General features: G+C 44.6%; 1 protein-coding gene across 18 annotated transcripts in view; it reads right to left on the bottom strand.

Annotated features, from left to right (window-relative positions):
- The window catches only part of PPFIA1 (PPFI scaffold protein A1), a 775,827-nt gene that overhangs the window by 208,056 nt on the left and 546,887 nt on the right, over positions 1-20,884 (bottom strand). For all 18 annotated transcript variants that reach the window (XM_085643557.1, XM_085643540.1, XM_085643545.1 and 15 more), the window contains one exon: positions 2,620-2,701. In XM_085643557.1, coding sequence (XP_085499683.1) covers positions 2,620-2,701 — 82 coding nt within the window. The remainder of the gene's footprint in view (positions 1-2,619; positions 2,702-20,884) is intronic.

Below are 20,884 nucleotides of genomic sequence, written 5' to 3'. Positions count from 1 at the left end.
GAGTTACTAGGAGAAGAATCTACCATTCGTAATATTGGTTCCATGTCTGTCTGTATCCTCGTGTATAGCGGTTCCTGTGCCATCCTTTCCTCATGTTCCTCCCTGGTCCTCTCTATGGCTTGGGGCCTCGTCCTGAGAAAAGATTGGATTGAGGTAGACGGTTGTGCACTAAAGCCCAAACCGGTATGGTCGTGACTGGAGTGATCACTATTGGAGTCTGATGTTGTGTCAGAAAATGTAGGGCACAACAGCTTCCAACAACCTTTCACCTGCACATGGTCTCTGCCATCTGTGAGTCTACCCTGCTAAGTGGTGCCACCCCAGTCCTGGACTCTTGGGAGTGGGCATAAGGTGCTCTGCCAGCCACCGTGGATCCAACGGAACAGATGCATCTCCTCTGTTGCGTGGCGCAAACCTGAGCAGAACCAACGCATCGCCATTGCTGCATGGACTGGAGCTGCCTCAAAGACGCACATTGCATCCCGTCAGAGCTGCCACTGTGAAATGAATCTTTGGCGCAGTACCTCGCATCTCTGCATAGCAGTCTCGCAGCTCTTCGGTCCCAATGCATCGCCCAGACTACAAGCTGCAACCTAGAAGCCAGACTTCTCATCGCAAACCCCGTTGACAGGATCCTTGACGCAGACCCTCACATCGCAGCCTCACCGCATCTCAGAACAGACGCATCGCTTCGGGCTGTGTGAGACATCTTCAATGCGGATCCTCGCAATGCTCTGCAAACCAGGATAATGTACTCTGTTCAGCAGGCCTAACTGGGACCCTGTAGCTGGCCCGTACTCTATCTCGGTCGGCCTGAACTTGTGACTTTGTTCAGTTCTGGTGCAACTAGAACTCCAGAGTTGTCACTTTGTACTTTTTGGTGTTACGTTTCCTAAAAATTTTGAAACTGCTGATCTCCAGCTCTACTGGTTGGATCGATGTTGTTTTGGTCTTGTTTTATTTCATAAAAAAAGTTCTATTTTCTTAAGATGGAGTGGGATGCTTTTTATGTGGTGTTTTCACTTTATTACAGTTTCAAGTGTTGCACAAATAATTTACACATTGCCTATAAGTTAAGCCTGATTGCTTTGTGCTAAGCTACCAGAGGGTTGAGCGTAGGTTAATTTAGGGTTGGCTTGTGCCTCATCCTGACAAAGATTGTGGTAGCTGCTCGAGCAGGGCTCACAACCCAGTCAACCAACAACCCAATTTCTACTTAATGAAACATGTCGCAGGGTGAAAAGATTATAACATCAGCGGATGCCGGATCATGAATTACCGATAGAAGTATTACTCTAAAAATCAAGACTGATACATCAATATGAAAAACTACAAGGCTGCATGCTTGAAAAACTGCAAAGCTTGCACACACATTCCGAAACAAAATGAAAATTTGAAGAAACTATATCCTTCTGAAGAATACCGGAGTGATTTAACTACTGATAGTTTGAAGAACATTACAAGGGATCTAAAACTTCACCAAATGGCATAGGGAAGTGTATATATAACAGAAGGACATACACGATCTGAGAATGCAGATGTTCCGGATACACAACGGCCTTACATTTTACATAAATGACTGAAGTGACAATACACCATCACTTTTTGCTACCCATAACATTTATCATGCTATGGGTAGCAAAGCCATAGCCATCCGTAGTCCACCTAGCGTGGTGCACCAAACAGTCAGAAACCGGTAGCTTGGTGGGCGATGGGTTTTGAATCTGTACACAAGAGCCACCATGGTTTAACTCACTTGCCTCAAGGGATTCCCTTCAGGAATAACCAAAACAGATGAAAGTATCTTTCGCACTCAAAATCCCAGCCTAACAGAGAAGTGTTCAAACAACCACAAAATTACATGAAGACCAACATTAATTCCTTAAGAGGAATATAGGGATCTCAAAATAGAACGCTAGACTAATGAAAAATATTTTGTGCCTTCCCAATGTGCCATCTTCAAATATCTGAAATCTGACAAATAATTTAACAAAACGGCTCATATCACCAAAGGTGAATAAGCACATACCCTGCAAAGCTGATGACTTTACAGATTTGTCTGACAATATATTAGTTACTTACACAAATGAATCGAGTGCTAGAACACAGAATTTCTTCACCTACTATGTTACCAATGATTCAAGAACAGAAAAGAGTCAAGCTTCTACATCATGTTTCTCATATACATTTATAAGCAGGAAAAGTTAAAATGACCCTGGATGTCATCAGTCAAGATGTTAAATAAAACCTTTCGGACATGGAATGCAGAAAGAAAAAAAAGATTTGCAAGACACTAAAGTGTGACTAAACTTGCACAGACTATTTCTTAAAACTATACCTGTCCCACAGCTCGGATGGAGAAATCATGTGACCATACACTGATGGGTACAGAATATTTTTGTAAGAGATGAACACAAGATTTTAGGTTTGCTATAAAAAACTGTTTAGAGCAAAACAGTCTCAAAACACATGTGTTGGCATAGGTTGGTTTATTTATAGATGCTGAAAAGAACGTGTCCTTGTACACTTCAAATATAAGTGTGATAACCTACTAGGAAAATGGTAACAGCAGTTATATTAGAGCAAAAAATATGATGAAATATTTAAACAATCACTTGCCTCTAACCATACCACCACAGTAGGGCCATCCCAATGTGCGAACGGTAGACCTTGCCTTCGGGCTTCTTCGAGCAGTTCATGCCTACAATGAGAAGAGGTAGTGTTCATGTTGGCTGTCTGGGTAAAATATAAGCTGTACATTTCATATTTCAGCTTACTTACTTTCAATGTACTTTTCTCAGGTACTCTCTCCAGAAAGCCACAAAAATATACCAATGACGACACTAGATACTTGTATGACTTTTATAGAAAGGAGTCAGACTAGATAAGTGTCTAAGAGAAGTGTCTTTGACGCCTTTTACACATGTATGTTTATGACTGAGACCTCTTAACTTGGAGAAGTTACTTCTTGGTCTAAAAGACAGAGCCCTGAGATCTACTGAGACATGGGCACTCATGAAACAGTCAAAACTGGTTTTTCATTTAGTATCACTCATTTACACTATTATAACTGGTAATCTGGTGTAAATTATCTTGTACCTAGTGCACTTCACAATACCAACTTATTTATTTAATGTGACAATTATAAACAGCCGGAAAAATTCAACATTTTCCCGCATTTAGCAATTGTCCAGGCTATAATGGACTTTCAAAGCACTTCACAGGTTGCAAAGAGGGATTGATCAAAATGGCTGACCTAGATAAGAAAAAAGGCACTTTCAGAGGCATGTGTAACAGGATATTCCCACATATATATATTTTTTTTATATAGAGTTTTATATAGCGTGAACTTGACCCAAATTGGGTATCCGAGCTCTTTACATAGCACCAGTTGCGTTACATTAGGACACATTAATTTTTGTTAGGCACCTGGAGATTAAGGAATTTGCCCAAAATCACAGGATGTGCAGTGTCATTGCCGAGACTCAAACCCAGTTCCCCAGATTCGAGGTCGACCGCCCTAGCCGTTAGGCCAACTCCTCTCCGGTCTGTCCTACTTCATGACTTCACTCCGCTTGGGGCTACTTCAAAGCCAGCGCGCCAAGGCTGAAGGTGGAACACTGCATCAATAGTTCTATCAATTCGAGGAAACGGTAATCTATGTTTCCACTTCAAACCTGCTAAATTTTTATGAATTGCAAGTTGTATGGACACGACAGGGTTAGTTGAATGTGGGCTTACAAGAAAGGTAGGAAACAGAGAAAGGAAGTTTCACGCTTGCAGACGATCGAATGATTGTCCAAAGAGCAATGTTTTACATCTCTGCAACATCAGATGCTATTTAAATCATGATCAAATTAGATCTGGCTCAATATTCACATTAGGACCTCGCTGCATTGTTTCCATGATACAGAGCCAGCCTGTAGAGTTGCCAGAGATGGTCTTACCTGGAGCTAGCTCTGACTCAAGAACGTCACTGCTCACATTGGTTCCTCTTGAGGCAAGGGAGGGCAGGACAAAAAGAACAATGGAGAAAAAGACCAAACCGCCACCTGTTGAGCTACAAATCAGGTACTTTCTACCAATGCACACGTTTGGTTTGACAGTGAAAAGGCTACCAAAGTACTGGAGAAGTAACAGTATTTCTACACCAGCCTCTGAAGGAGGCGCATTTTAGGGAGAAGCTAGACCTGCCAGAAAGGCTATGATGCAGACGCTTGTTTTAATACATCCAATGGAAGATAAACAAAGGAAATATTTTCCAGGAAGTGATTTTGACCCTCAGTGATGGAGTTATCCTGAAGTTTATGACCTCAATAACCAAGTGAAAAAAACGTAAATAAGAGTCATCAATGTGTGCCTGCTCTAGCTCTGCCAGAGTTTTTCCACACGTTTTGAAAAAGAGGCTGCTTGGGAAAGATTTTCTGGCAGCACATCACAGTAATGACAAAGCTTTACTAGGGGCTGCACTGCAGCGTACCCACTCTAACTCTGTCCAGACTTAACTAGTGAGTGGAATGAGAGGGTATCTACTTGGATACCAACAGAAGCGCATCCAACTTTTTTATAGCTTATTATCTTGACACAATCTTTAAATTTGAAACCTTCCAAATTGATTATATATGAACACTTTTACAGTTTACACCATAAATCCCAATATGAAGCCTGCTAGTACAATGGGTGATCCCAATTTGTTGTACATGATAGGACCTATGCTGCTTTTATTAAAACTAGAAAAAGCTCTGTGGCTTCCTGGGGCTGTGGGATTTTACATTCTGAAGCTGAGAAAGGGAACATCAGACGTCAAATGTAACAACGCGAGTCTTTACCCTGCATACCTTTACTTCAGTGACATTACAATAGGTTGACCTTTACAAAGCATTGAAATACCCCACAGAACTTTACAACTCATGCCTTTACCCTGTGGGCTGTTCAGTGGGGTGACTACCCAAACCACCCTTTTTTGTGGAATTTGTTTTGCGGGCTATTTGCCAAAATCCCTTTTTTAAACTACCTAAAACTCAACCATTTCCCCTTTTACCAATATTCACTGTTAGGGCTAAATTTACCTATAATCCCTTTAGTACTACCCACCCCTAAAATTACCCTTACGCCACCTTCCGACTACTCATCCTTCAGTCTAAAACCGTCCCTTCCCCCCTTTTCCACTACTCACCCTTAAATCACTCCAGCCCCCCTCCCACCAGCTCCCTTTACCTTTACACACACATTTACCTGCGGAAGAATGTCCCCTGAGGTAAAGGGATACGTGGTAAAGGTAAAAAAAACACAAGGAATCACTAACCTGCATGGCATTTACCTGCGCTGGAAAGACTGAAGAGTAAGTGTCATACGAAGTAAAGGTTACATTCCGACAAAGCACCTTTTGGACTACCCCAACATTAAAATTCTTGCTAGATTTGTTATTTCAGATTATAACTTTGAAATGATAACTAGATTCCATTTAACGTTTGAAATAAAAACACTAAACCGATGGCTACCTAGGAGGCAAAAATCAGATTTGTGACAAGAAAATGACGAGCATCAACCTCCTGCTCCTCACGTTCTAGTCTAGTCCCCAGATGTAATACACCTCCAAAAATCTTGCCGTAATCCAAGAGGAAATGCCCGAAATGCACCAGCTACATCACTTTATCAGACTGTGAGCTCCATTAATGTCTTTCGTTCATCCTACCCAAATGTACACTCCTTACTAATTGGACACTCGCTATACTGAATCTCATTCGTGGAAAGGGACTTTTGTTTTTGGATAGGAGTTTTTAAAACATTGTTCGTGGAAGAATCAAATCTACTTTCTTTGGTGATTTATGGAGTGCTCGAATGCTCACAGGCATTTGCCACTAAGCCGATTACTAAAAGCAAACCTCAGTAGACCTCTTTGGGAAAACAGGACGTTGGAGCCACAGTTGGTTGCGCTCCTTATAGAGACCCTTTAAAAGGCCTGTGTCAAGTGGGATGACCTGGATGTTGTAGGATTGACCCACTACATACTTGTTTTTGAAACTGTGAACATACTGAGGGTGTATCCGTTTAGTAAAGACAAAAGAAATTGCCTCCATAAAATACGTTCATTTCTACATAGTTACCTAAAGGTAGACCAATAAAGCAAATTCAGCAAAGCTTATTTATGTTATGTTAAAGGAATTTGTCAAGCGCGCAATTACCCGAGTGTCTTGGTGCTACTGAAATCTAAGCATGCTAAGATGGCGCACTTAATTGTTAAAAAGCCAAGTCTTGATCTCTTTCCTAAAAACGAACAATGACGGAATAGCTTATTTAGGCCGGAAGACTATTCCATAGCTTTGTTGTTCAGAATATGATGCTCCTACCTCTCCAGTGAGCCTTCCTTATTCTAGGGATCACTAGAGTTTTGAACTTTGCAGAACATAAAGGTCTAATTAGGGATGTACCATCGGAAGGCGTTCCTTAGAAATTCTGGACCTGTATTGTAGAGTCCTATATGCGCAAAGCAAAGGGTTTTACATTTTACCCGGCTGTGAATCTGAGCTTTTGAAGACAGTGGGAGATGGGATGAAATTTAGTCAGATTCAAGATCAATCTGGCTGCAGTATTCTTCACTAATTGCAGCTTACTTGCATGCTTTCCTTGCAAATTGAAATAAAGACTGTTGCAATAGTCCAATTTTGAGAGGACTAATGTAGTGATCACATTTTCCCTGTAATTATTGGGGATGTAGAGCAAGATTTTTCTGATCATTCTGAGGATTTAATAGGATGATGATACCAAAGATTAAACTTGGATTCTGATATTGAGTTTGTCGTCGATGATGACTCCTAAGTTTTTGGCTTTGGGAATAGGAATTGGGGGTTGACCCAGAAGACCTGGCCACCAGCTTAGGGACTAGGAGGGAGAATGATTCCCAAATACAATGACCTCTGTTTTCCCAAGTTAAGTTTCAAAGAGTGCCTGCTCATCCAACAGATGACTGCTTTGATACAGTCTAGACAACTTTGGGGTCCAGACACATCATTGTTAAAAGCTGTGACTCCCAATTGGGTGTCAACAGCGTAAGAGGTAAGATCCAGATTAAAACTTTTGATATGTGGAGCCAGCTTGGATACATAAATGTTAAGAGTGAGGTAAAGAATAGGGTGTTGACTCAAATTTACCTAGTGCTAAGGTTGGTCTCCTATCTAAGAGAAAGGAGGCGAGCAAGGTAAGGGCCTTGTCCTTGAACCCTATTTCTGCTAAACAGTGAAATGTTTTATGGTCCACCGTATCGAACGCAGCCGATAGGTCAAGAAGAATAAGGGTTGTAGATCCCCCTATGTCGAATGCAATCTGTACCTCTTCCGTTGCTTTGACCAGGGTGGTTTCAGTACTGTGTCCTGGTCTAAACCCGAACTGTGTTGGAACCAGGATTTGATTATCCTGAGAGAATTTGGATACTTCAATATTTATAATTTTTTCAACTATTTTAGAAGGGAGCCGAAGACGTGATATTGGACGATAGTTGCTGAGGTTGATGCAGCCAAGATTTGTTTTTTTGTTTTTTTAATAAGAGGATGGATGGAGGCTTGTTTCCAAGCCGAAGGAAACAACTGTTGAAAACATTGTATTGAAGATATCAGACAAATTCGTAGAGATTATGTCTGGTGTTAATTTAAGTATCTTGGGAAGGCAGGGGTAGAGGGGGACCCTGATTTGGCTTTCATAAAGACAGTTGCCACTTGACCTAGAGTGGTGGGCGTAAATTCCGATAAAGGAGGATAGTCTTGTGTTGAATGAGTTGTCTCCTCCCTGTTAGGTAGGTTGTTAGACTTCTCAAATCTATTAAAGATCTCATTAACCTTCTTGTGGAAGATGCACGCTAGGGTGTCGCAGAACTGTTGACAATAATTGGTGTCATTGCTCTTGGGAGTCGATGTGAGTTTAGTGAACACCTGGTAAAGTTCCTTGGTCGAACTGGATGCCTTCTCAATCAGTGAAGTATAATAATTACTTTTCTGCTTGATGAGGTTTTTATACCTAGTTAGTGCCCGTTTGTAGGAGATTTTGTTCTTGCATGTTATATTGATTCCCCCAACTCCTTTCTATTCTTCTACAGGATTGCTTTTGTAGCCACAGGGCTTCCGTAAAGCAAGGGGCTGATGGTTCCTTTCTATTAGAATATGTGGATTTAGAGGGAACAAGGTCATGAAAAGTGCCAGACAGCCAATCCGAATAGTAGTTGGATGCTAATTCTGCATCAGAGGGGAGTATGGGTTGATTATGACCCAATGTGTGAGATTGTGTCTCAGTATTAAGTTTGTTCAAGGCCCTGCTTAGAATGGGTTCAGCAGTTTTATGTAGTTGGTACGGTCTACTTGGGCTTTCAAAAATAATTACATAATAATCTAACCATACCTGTGGAGAGACTTTATAAAACGTTTAGGGAAGGATTATTGGTAAAAAGACCATCCAAAATATGGCCTGCTGAGTGTGTTGTCTCGGTTATAAGCTGATTTAGTCCTAGGACTTCGAGATAGCCAACAGAGAGGCAGTATCTTTAACCTCGGTTGCTTGCTGGTGAAAATTAAAATCTCACAGAATAGAGAAATTAATAGATAGCAAGCTATGTTCAGATAATACTTGGAAGGTTTGTAGGAATTTATTTTTATTTGCCCCAGGTGGTCGGGATAGGATTATTCCATTAAACAATTTCTGATTTAGCCTGCTTATATTAACTAAAAATGCCTTGCAGTAGTTGGTAGGGACGACATTGCAGGTAGCTGTTAATTCTCTGCGATTTATTAGTGCCAGACCGCCACCTCTCTTTAGCGGCCTATCCCACCTACATATCGGAATTTATAATAAGATTAAAAAAACGTGAATTTACAACATTATCTTGTTGCCCTGTGCACCACTTTCATACGGTTGCATTAACAAGTAGTCTTCAATTATTAAAATTAAACAGTCCTAACTAACATGGTTATGGTTAGGGTATGTATGGAACACCAGAGGTTTTTTGGTGGTAAAAGACTATAAACTGAAACATTGAAGGAATTTTCTGAACTGGATTATGGAAGGTTGGCTACGGAGATTAGAAGTAAGGGTACTCCATGTTTTGGCTTCGATGACCGAGAAGGCTCTGCCTCCAAACATAGAAGTACAAACTTTAGGTAAATTTAGAAAAGGAATGCAGCCCAGTTTTCTTTTTCCTTAAAGGAAAACGAGCTGCATATTAAAAAAAGTTTAATGCGATCACAGACATGGTGGTTTGCTGACCCATCCAATGGCAGTAAGTTGCAATATGCAAGAGAACTCGTAGGTTAGATTGTGCCACCGCAATTCGCGATTTTGTGAGCAGACATGGGTCAGTCCGTACAATTCTTTTTCATTTGGAAAATGTTGATGCGCTCTGTGCAACCACTTTCTTTTTTTTTTTAATGGAAATATATACTTCTGGCCTTTTGCTCTTTATCAGGAAATGTCATTACAGCATGCAAGGTTTTCAGTTGCTAGAAGCAGCTTTTAGTGGCCATAGACACAGAAGTCTCAAGCCCTAAATCAGAGTTGATATATGTTTCTTAATCGAGTTTCAGCTCAGATGTGGATGGTAGAGGCCCTTAATGGAAGACCATCACCACTCATTTACAGTTATTTTTGATGTTGTCAAGAACACTTTCGCCCTGGTGGGATTTCATTTTACAGAGTCTGTTGACATACAACAGCTAGTGACAGACTAAGATAAAATTGATTCGGGACTGCTGTTTGCTCTTAAATGAAATGAAGGGACTACAATGAAGTGTGTATCGTTAGGAAACAGAAAAAATGGTCCCCTTTTTCTAAACATTTTTGCAAGAGGCCGCAAATAAATGCTGAAAATCAGTAGGAAAAAAAGTGAACTGTGTGAGACCCTGTAGTTCATTGTTCCAGAGTGATAATAAGGCGGAGGACGGATCTTTTGCTGAGGTCTGGAAGGAAGTATTTTAGCAAGTATAAGGCAGTGATCCAGATTTCTGATCGTCTGGTCATTGAAATATCGTGATCTAGGGTGTCAAAGGCTGCTAGACAGGTGGCATGCTTCATTTTTATGAACCATCCAAGACTGGAACCACTGCAAGTTCCATGTTTCTCCTTGGGTGAAACCCGACCTCCTAGCAAAGGACCAATATTCTTTTCCACAGACTTTTGTAGATGTTGAAAGACTACTTTCTCGAGCAGGACAGACACAGAAGGAAATAATGATATTGGTCGAAATGTATTAGGCTCCGAGAGTCTAGGGTAGTATTTTATTTTTAAGAGGTTCGATAACTGCTGTTTTCCACGTTTAAGGTGCCCATCCTGTTTCCATGGAACGGTTGTACATTTAGAGAATTTCTCTGGACAATTATCAAAGGAGCTAATTTCTGCACACATCTGGCTGGAGACATCACAAGAGAAAAGCCTGTGGGGCCGCTGTTTTGGGACACTCCCCACAGGCAAGAGCCAGAAATCGGTAGATATTCAACCAGAGATGAAACGGGGGATTTCGAAGCAGGTATAGTGTCCACCTAGTGTGGTTTCATAAGGAGTGCCGTTTTAGTTCAGATCTTTTTAATACAAAGAGTGGACAGCGCAGAAGGTGGTGTTATACTCGCTACAGCAGCGGCAGGTTCCTGGAGCGTGCTTACGATTTTAAAATTGTATTTTGCTACACTGCATAAACTAAAGGAGAAATAGATGTACAACTGTTTTGTTGTTTTCATTTTTCGATGACTAACCAGCAAGATTACACAGGATGACTGATCTACTCTTGCACTGTGGCCATCACAGCTTTAACACCAATAAAGTGTACCCGTAGGCACGTGCAAAACTCAGGGCCAAGTGCCAAAAATGTGCTGGGATGCGTTGAGACAAGGTTTCCGAAGGTCAGTTCTGGGGAAAGTGTCTTGTATATGGGTGCTCCAAGTCCTGGAATTATAAAAGGTTCCGATCGTGACAATAGGTTTCTTTCTGCTCAATTAAAATCGGCTTAAATGCAATTGAAATGCAAATAAATGAAATACAATAACGTGGGCATAATTTAAAAACACGCTCTAACCACATTTCAGAAATATTCATGCACATAGTTGTGTTAAATTACCGGAAACCAATGCAGATATTAGAAGATAAACACATCATGCACGAAAAGGAAACCATTCTAGAGAATAGAACTCTCGGATGCTTTATGTAGAACTTAGTTTAGTATGAGAGCTGTCAAATGACATAAGTAGTATTCAGTTTTCTTGCCACCCATTCAAAGGCATCCACGACATGCAATTTGAGAATATTCATTTCCGTAGACAGCGAGGCAGACCAAGAAGGGAGTCACACAGACGTATCAAGACGGATCCAGAAGTGAATTGGCAGAAAGATTAGTTGAAGCTTTGCATACAATTAGAAAAGAGAACTGTTTCCAGACAGCTCCTGGATACACAGCCACACATTCCTGAGAAGTGAATATAAACTTACCCTGTATTTGCACTAGCACATTAAGGGAGTAAAAAAATATAAAAATTGGAATGAGACAATGAAGAGAACAGTATATAAAATGAAAATAACAGTACAATGCACATAAAGAAAAACAAAAATCAATGGAGTGGCAACTACTCTCTTGGGAGGTGATGGTTTTAAAGTACCATTTTATGGATGTCACAAACTGGAGCATCTCAACATCTCTGACAAGAACTATGGCGTAGAGAAGATGCAAACTTGTTCTGTACAGTATAGGCCCCTCGGAGCACCTTTGTGCATTGACAAAGATGCAAATAATGAAAATGTATAGAGTCCTTATTAAAAGTAGGTCTGTCTTCACCCCTCATTTCCGCCGACGAGTAACTGGCTAGCACAAGCTGCCTGTGAATGCTACACACAATGAGGATGCGACTGGCATGGCTAATCCTCCCCAAGGGTTATCAGTATGACATCAATGCTATCAGGCGATGCCTCCAAACCGCAGGTGTAACAGTGTTCCCTGTCCTCTTCAGTTTACACAGCCAGTGTAGTAGCAGCCCCAGGAAGATTTGGGTAAACTTCAATTTTTAGGTCGAGCCTTGGCAGTGCATGCACTACTCTGTGAGGCATGATGTATTCCAGTATGGACGTAAAGCTCCGCCCACTCTCTGCCCATCTTTTCAATTGGCTCCTGTTACTATTCTTTCTAAATGATTGCTTCTGATTCGTTTATAGGCTTGTTAGTCCCTTTGTAGTAATGCCTTCTCTGCATCTGTAACCTCCCATGTGTGGACTTTTTACTTGTGTTGTTACACTGTCTGTTTTATCTATAGTCTGTGAGCACTATTTTCTTTAATGTCTTTAATCTGGGTGCTTTGCAGACACGACAGGCTCTCCCTAACCCACCCTCTTTCAATTACGGCGCGGAACCCGATCATAGAGGCTGCGCTTTATCTTTCAAAAATGCTCCCTGCACAGCGCGGCACTTTTGCAAACGCTACACTGCTTATCAAATGCTTGTTATTTTTAAAAGCGTCCCATACCACACTTACTTTCATGATGCCGCATCTTTCTTTACATGGCCGACGTAAAAGTGCTACACGAGGCATTTTTCAAACAAGCATTTGCAAGAGTTTAAGCTATTGACATTGTAAATGACAATGCATTTTATTTATGTTTTCAAAACATAAATGAAAGGCATTGTCATTTACAATGCCAATAGCTCAAGCGCGTGTAAATACGATACCTAATGCATTGCAAATGCTTGCTCTGTTTAAGTGACTCCGTCATTGATGGACTGGCCTGACACCAAGTCATGACCTCAGAAGTGTGACGCATTAATTCCTGGTCCGGTAAGAGGACTCTGGAGAGGAAGACATACCATCGTCAAGTTGCCTTTGGACCAGTGCGAGGCTAGAGAGATTCCCACACTGAGCAGTCAGCAAACATGCATCAGGCAGCTCTAAACGAACGGTAAACAGTAACAAGAACAAATGCACTGCCAATGTCAAAAGGTCTAGCTCCTTACTGAAAGCGCCTCTTCAGTCACTACGGAGATTAGACACTCATGACACGTGCACTCTGACATTCATCCTTTAACTCATGCGTTCACTAATCCACTCACTGACTCATTCATGCATTCATTCATTCACCCACTCTTCCATCAACAATGAAACATACATTAAAACTCAATCATATGAATAATAAATGAGAAGAATTGAGAGTCTAACAAAATGTTGCCTAAAAGTGGCAGGCATGAGCTTGGAATACATAAATGAGTAAAAAACAAAAAAACACAGAAGTGAACAATCCTCATGCAATGATTTAGTACAGTGTGCATGTACAGTGTGATAAATCCCTGTTCTAAGGATTGGCTTTTCCATATAATTATACAAAAGTTGATGGGAGGAATGTTTACAAATCCTCTAACTACTGGCAATCGCTCAGGGTAGCATTCCAACTCATAGCTCAGAGCTACAACATCTGACATTTTTCCCAACTAACCAATTCAGGCCTTTGGCTTGCATCTATGACCAACTTAGACCTATTGAATTGAGCACAAGCTTGCCCACAAGTCGACCATCAGTCATAGTCATAAAATTACAATACAGCCTTATTGCCTGAGCCTATAACAACAATGAGGCATTTAACAACTGGTATAGCCAAAGACAGGTTATAAGGCTTTTAATATATTCTACACACCAAGGGTGGACTGTTCTAAATACTAAAAAAAGGAAAACAGAAAGACAAGCACTGGAATGTTGAGCAGAAGGCTTATACTAAACATTTTAAACCCAGACTACTCCATTGTTTTCACTGGAGCTCTCAATATTCTAATTATGTCAAAATAAGAGTTGACATCAATATTGAACCCCGACATAGCAGGCCTAATAAGGATTCTCACAATGCTAATCTACGGCCAAGGTTTGTCGGAGGGGGCAACCAACACCAAAACGAACAAGTTACTTACCTTCGGTAACGCTTTTTCTGGTGGATACAGTATCTGCCTGTGGATTCCTCACCTTGTGAATATCCACTGCGCCAGCAACATTCGGAAACTTTTGTAGCAGTCCACGCCGATGGGGTCGAAGATGACGTCACAGAGACACGGCTCCGCTCGCGACTCCACTGACGTCACCGGCTCCATAAGAAGACCTCCTCGGCGTGATGACGTCAGTTCCGCCCCTTTTTTCCGTGCCTTCGAGGCACACGGACGGACTGACAGCAATATGTACATAAACAGCATACACAGTACACAATATGCATATCAACACACACAGTGTGGAAAAGAAACATCAAAGCACTAGAAATAACCCAATGTCCTTGACAGTCATAAATACATTTGAAATCATCAATAGAATTACCGTCATAGAGTCACTGGAATAGAAGGATGGACAACGGGGAGGCGGGTGGGTCAGTGAGGAATCCACAGGCAGATACTGTATCCACCAGAAAAAGCGTTACCGAAGGTAAGTAACTTGTTCTTCTGATGGATACATCTGCCAGTGGATTCCTCACCTTGTGAATAGATTCCACAGCAGTCCCCACTCCCGGAGGAGGGTGTCCATCCCCCTATACCAGAAAATCCTGAAGGACGGAACGGGCAAAATGTCCGTCCCTCCTCACCTCAGAATCTAAACAATAATGTTTTGCAAAGGTGTGAAGGGAGGCCCAAGTTGCCGCCCTACAAATGTCCTCCACAGGAACACCCCTAGACAAAGCAGAGGTAGAAGACTTTGCTCTAGTGGAATGAGCTCTTAAACCCTCCGGAGGCTCCTTACCAGCTAGGGAGTAGCAGATCTTGATGCATAGCACAATCCATCTTGAAAGGGTGCGCTTGTGCACCGCACGACCCTTTCTGCAGCCAGCAAAGCCCACAAAGAGCTGGTCATCAATCCTGTAGTCCTTAGTCCTGTCCAGGTAAAAGCTCACCGCCCTCTTAGGGTCCAAGCGGTGAAGTCTCTCCTCCTCCTTGGAAGGGTGAGGGGGAGGATAAAAGGTAGGAAGGGTAATGGACTGCCCCAGATGGAAGGGAGTTACCACCTTAGGCAAAAACGCAGCCCTGGTCCGGAGAACCATTCGTTCAGCATGCACAGTCAAGAATGGGGGTTTTGAACTAAGAGCTTGAAGCTCACTTACCCTCCTTGCCGAAGTGATAGCAACGAGGAAAACCGTCTTAAAAGACAACAGCCTCAAGGGACACTTATGTAAGGGCTCGAAAGGAGAACCCATAAGATAAGTCAGTACAAGGTTTAAGTCCCACTGAGGTACAATAAAGGGAGTAGGAGGAAATTTATTCGTAAGGCCCTTGAGAAACCTAAGCACAATAGGTGATTTAAATAAGGACGGCTGATCCGGCAGGCATAGGAAAGCCGACAAAGCAGATAAATATCCCTTTACAGTAGCCACAGCAAAGCCTTGCTGAGCAAGAGAAAGAGCAAACTGCAGAATGTTAGACAAACGAGCCTTCAAGGGATCAATCGACCTCTCTCCACACCAGAGAACGAACTTAGACCACCTATAGGAGTATATGGATTTGGTGGAGTGTCGCCTGGCCGATAAAATAACATCCACCACATCTGGCGGGAGAGAGAAAGAATTCAGGTTGCCCCGTTCAATCTCCAGGCATGAAGGTGTAAGCTCTGGAGGTGGGGGTGTAGAACCTGCCCCTCCGACTGCGAGAGGAGGTCTGCCCTCAGAGGGAGACGGAGCGGAGGGCACGAGGAGAGGTGGAGAAGATCTGTGTACCACACCCTTCTTGGCCAATCCGGGGCGATCAATATAACTTGGGCCCGGTCTTGGCGAATCTTCCTCAGAACCCGAGGAATCAAGGGTATGGGAGGAAACGCGTAAAGGAGTCGTGAGCCCCAACTCAACTGAAACGCGTCCCCCAACGCCCCCTGCATCGGATACTGGAGACTGCAGAATGACAGGCAGTGCGCGTTCTCGAAAGTGGCAAACAGATCCACCCGAGGAGTTCCCCACGTCCGAAAGACGTGACGAACTACCTCCGGATGGAGCCTCCACTCGTGGTCGGCGGAGAACTGCCGACTGAGACTGTCCGCACGCACGTTCAGCACCCCGGCCAGATGATTTGCCATCAGACAAATCTGATGGTCCTGAGCCCAGGACCAAAGACGCAGGGCCTCTCTGCATAGACAAAGAGACCCCACTCCTCCCTGCTTGTTTATATACCACATCGCGGTAGTGTTGTCCGTCAGGACCTGAACAGACTGACCGCGAAGGGAAGGGAGGAAGGCCTTGAGCGCCAAGCGTATCGCCCGTAACTCCAGAAGGTTGATGTGAAGCAACCTTTCCTCTGGAGACCAAAGACCCTTGATCTCCAGATCCCCCAGATGCGCACCCCACCCTAAGGTGGATGCATCCGTTATCACTGTGGTCACCGATGGAGGTAGATGAAAGGGCCTTCCTTGAGACAGATTGCCCTCCACGCTCCACCAAGATAGATCCGCTGCAGCTTCTCTGGAGATCCTCACAGACTCCCTGAGATCCCCTTTGTGCTGATACCACTGCTTGCGGAGGCACCACTGGAGCGCCCTCATGTGCCAGCGTGCATGGTTGACCAACAGTATGCAGGAAGCGAACAGACCGAGCAGGCGAAGGACCTTCAGAACTGGAACAACCGCTCCGCTGAAAAACAAAGGAATCATTTCCTGTATGTCGAGAATCCTTTGAGGAGGAGGGAATGCTCGACACACAGTAGTGTCCAGTACCGCACCTATGAACAGGTTGCGCTGAGAGGGCACCAGGTGAGATTTGGGCACGTTGATCGAAAAACCCAATCTGTACAACAGCCGAGTTGTATCCTGCAGATGACACAGCACCTTCTCCGACGACTCCGCCTTGATCAGCCAGTCGTCCAAATAAGGGAAAACCGAAATTCCCGATCTTCTGAGATGGGCTGCCACCACTGCCATCACCTTTGTGAAGACTCGAGGTGCCGAAGTAAGACCAAACGGGAGGACCGCAAACTGATAATGTTGCGACCCTACCGTGAAACGGAGATACTTCCTGTGCGACTTCAGAATGGGGATGTGAAAATACGCATCTGCAAGTCGAGCGACACCATCCAGTCCTCCTGATTCAGCGCCTGAAGAACCTGCGCAAGGGTGAGCATCTTGAACTTTTCCTGTTTCAGGTAAAAGTTCAGGATTCTGAGGTCTAGTATCGGACGCAATCTGCCGTCCTTCTTCGGGATCAGAAAATACCGGGAGTAGCATCCCTGACCCCTCTCCTGCTCCGGAACCACCTCTATCGCACCTTTCTGAAACAACTTCAGGACTTCTTCCTGCAGGAGAAGACGGTGGTCCTCCGAGCAAGCACCCTGGCAAGGAGGGTAAATTGGAGGGAATTCCCGAAAGGGAAGGGCGTACCCATTTTCTACAAGATCCAGAACCCAGAGATCTGTAGTTACAGACTCCCAATCTTGCAGAAAATGGGTAAGCCGGCCCCCCACAGGACCAACATGATCCGGAATGTCGAATCTAGGGCTGTTTTGCGGTGGTGGGAGGGGCTGAGGAAGAGGAAGAGGAGGAGGAGAGTTGACGGCCACGTGAGCGACCTCTAAGTCTTCCTCTATATCCCTTGGAGCTTTTCTGCTGCTGCTGCTGCTGCTGGGCTGGTCTATAAGAACGAAAACTCGCCCTTCCAAAACCTCTGTACCTCTTGAAAGTACCTCTCGGCTGGGATTGAAGGCCCAACGACCTAGCCGTAGCCTTACTCTCTTTGAAGCGCTCGAGAGCAGCATCAGCCTTCTTCCCGAACAGACCAGACCCATCAAAAGGTAAGTCCAACAAGGTCGACTGGACATCCGAAGAAAATTCAGAGGACTTAAGCCATGCACCCCTCCTGGTGGCAACTGAAGACCCCATGACCCTGGCAACTGAGTCTGCTGTATCCAAGCCACTCTGTATAACCTGGCGAGCAGCCGCCTGGGCATCCGACAGTACTTCACTGAAGCCTGCCCTATCCTCCTCCGACAGCTTCGGTGCCAACTTTTTAGCTGAATCCATAAGCGCATGGATATAGCGCCCCAATAAACAAGTCGCATTAGAAGACTTTAATGCCATACTGGCTGAAGAAAAGACTTTCTTGGCTGATTGGTCTACCTTCTTGGCCTCTCTGTCCCCTGGGACCTGAGGAAACGCACCTTTTGAACGTCCAGAACAAGCAGCCTGAACGACCAGACTTTCAGGTGAAGGGTGTGATGACAAAAACTCAGGATCCCCCGGAGCCACCCTATATCTCCTTGCAACCACCTTGGACACCGCAGGAGCCGAAAAAGGCTTGCGCCACACATCCAACACAGGCTCCAATATTGCTTCATTAAAAGGCAACAGCGGCTCTGACACCGCAGTTGGAGAGTGCAACACCTCAGTCAAGATATTGGACTTGAACTCAACAGATGGCAATTGAAGGTCCAACAACTCTGCAGCCTTTCTGATTACAGCATGATAAGGTGCCGCGTCTTTAGAAGGTTCATCTGAAGGAGGAGTGATCTCCCACTCCGGAGACAAATCCAACCCACTTGCCTCCTTCAACTCGTCAAACACCTCATTGGATTCGACCAATTCTCCCTCTTCAGCCTCATCCATAAGATAGCGCCTCTCCTCCAGCACTCTCTGCGCCTCCCTCCTGGAACGGATCCGCACCTGCGGCGTCGGCGGCGCCGTGATCGAATCCGACGGCGCCGGCAGAGGCGTCGAACGCGGATCAGCTGGAGCAGCCGGCGTCGAACGAGGTCGAGTCGGCGCCGGTGAAGAGGGAAGCGGCGTCGATGTTTTCGGCGCCGGCATCTGCCAAGACGGCGTCGCTGGGAAGAAAGGCATAAACGGTGCTTGAGGATAAACCTGCGGCACTCCCAGATTAAAAGCCATCGGACCCATCGGACCCATAGGTGCACCAGAGGAATACATGGCCCGTGAGATAATGCGAGGGGTCCTGACCTGGATTAGGGAAAGCCGGATACTGGTTAGGGAAAGCCGGATACTGGTCAGGTAACACCGGACTCAGGCCTGCCGGCGCCGACGGTGGAACTTGCGGCGTCACAGACTCACCCGGAGCCTGATCATCCTCATCCTGGGCCGGAGTCGGAGACGGAGCCGAAGGACCTGCAGGACCTGGAGAAGCCATCGGCGCCGGAGAGGACGCCGGCACCGGCGAATCAGCCGGAGCCGGAGAAAACACAGGAGAAGGAGCAAGAGGTGAAGCCGGGACAGGAGAAGGAGACACTGACTCCCTTCGACGCCGAGCAGGTGATTTAGACTTCGACGTCGAGGCCTTATGATAAGACGAATGCCTCCTTTTCTTCTTATGCTTCTTGCTCTTTGAAGCATGTCCCGAAGTCGACTTGGAAGCCGACCTCGACCTCGACCTGGATCTTCTTCTACCTCTTTTCTCCTTTCTCTTCATCCGGGCGATAAAGACTTTTGCCTCTCTTTCCTTAAGAGCCTTCGAGCTCATCTTCCTGCAACACGAACATCCTTCAACATCGTGGTCCGATGACAAACACCAAACGCAGTCGTCATGCGGGTCAGTGATGGACATGTGTTTGCCACATTCATGGCAAGGCTTGAAACCAGACTTCCTTGCCGACATTCTCGAAGAAAGACAGAGAAACTTCGGAATAAACACAAAGTAACAGGTAAAGCTACCAGTAACGATTCCCGAAATCCGTTGGCGTCGTCGGCGCGGAAAAAAGGGAACTGACGTCATCACGCCGAGGAGGTCTTCTTATGGAGCCGGTGACGTCAGTGGAGTCGCGAGCGGAGCCGTGTCTCTGTGACGTCATCTTCGACCCCATCGGCGTGGACTGCTACAAAAGTTTCCGAATGTTGCTGGCGCAGGGGATATTCACAAGGTGAGGAATCCACTGGCAGATGTATCCATCAGAAACTTGCCTACTATGGTAATCTGTGAGCTTCCATGTAACACAAAAGGTCTACAGGCTTTAAGGCCAGATAATAACAATCCACCAGTAAGGTGTACTGGCTTTGACGAAGAAGTTACTTACCTTTGGTAATGCTTTTTTTGGTACAGATGCCACCTAACCAGATTCCTTACTTTCGCATACTTCCAATACATCAGATTGGATCTGGCAAATCTGGAGCAGAGGCTCTGCATGCCAATAGATGGCGTTGATCTGCTCCACATCCGCTTCCGAAGTGACATACATGGTGGGGTCGATATAGGTGCTACCCTGGCACACAGACATCACTTTCTGCTAGAACTATTTCTGTGCCAAAAACGCGTAGCCTTGTTAGACTGTTTGACCAGTATGCAGATTCTGATCAGGATGTTAGGGTGAAGAGCCCATATTGCAGAATCGGGAGGGTCAGAGGCTCAGTGAGGAATCTATGGTGACAGTCTCAACCAGAAAAAGCGTAACCAATGGTAAGTAACTTCTTCAACAAACATCTTACCACAGATTCCTCAAAGTAGTATAGCTACTCAATAACTCCTCAGAGGTGGGTCTGCGAACAACTCAAACCAGAAAATCCTGGAAGACCGAACAAAGTGCCCGTCCCAATGGGCTGGTCTGTCTAAGCAATACTTGCAGTGCTTCATGATGTAAGCAATAGTGCTTCGTAGTAGCTTGGCAGAGGTCCAGAACAAGTAACCGGTGTGCTAATGCAGTAGCAGCCTTGGCCCTGGAGGAATGGGCCCGCAAGTCTCCAGGAGGCTGCTTTTTAGCCAACTCATAGTAGATCTTGATGTAGAGTACAAGACATCAAGAGATGGTCTGTTTCTTCACGGCTTCGCCCTTGTTCGTACCAGAGAACCTAATAAAGAACTGATTGTCCACCCGATGTTCTTTGGTGAGATCGATGAGAAAAAGAGAACTATATTAACGTCCAGGCGATAGTCTCTTCCTCAGGTGGATGAAGCTGGCGAATAAAATGTTGGGAGCATAAAAGGGAGGGAC

Source organism: Triturus cristatus, chromosome 3_1, assembly GCF_964204655.1.
Source record: "Triturus cristatus chromosome 3_1, aTriCri1.1, whole genome shotgun sequence".
Taxonomy (NCBI): domain Eukaryota; kingdom Metazoa; phylum Chordata; class Amphibia; order Caudata; family Salamandridae; genus Triturus; species Triturus cristatus.
This window is presented reverse-complemented; position numbering and strand designations above follow the sequence as displayed.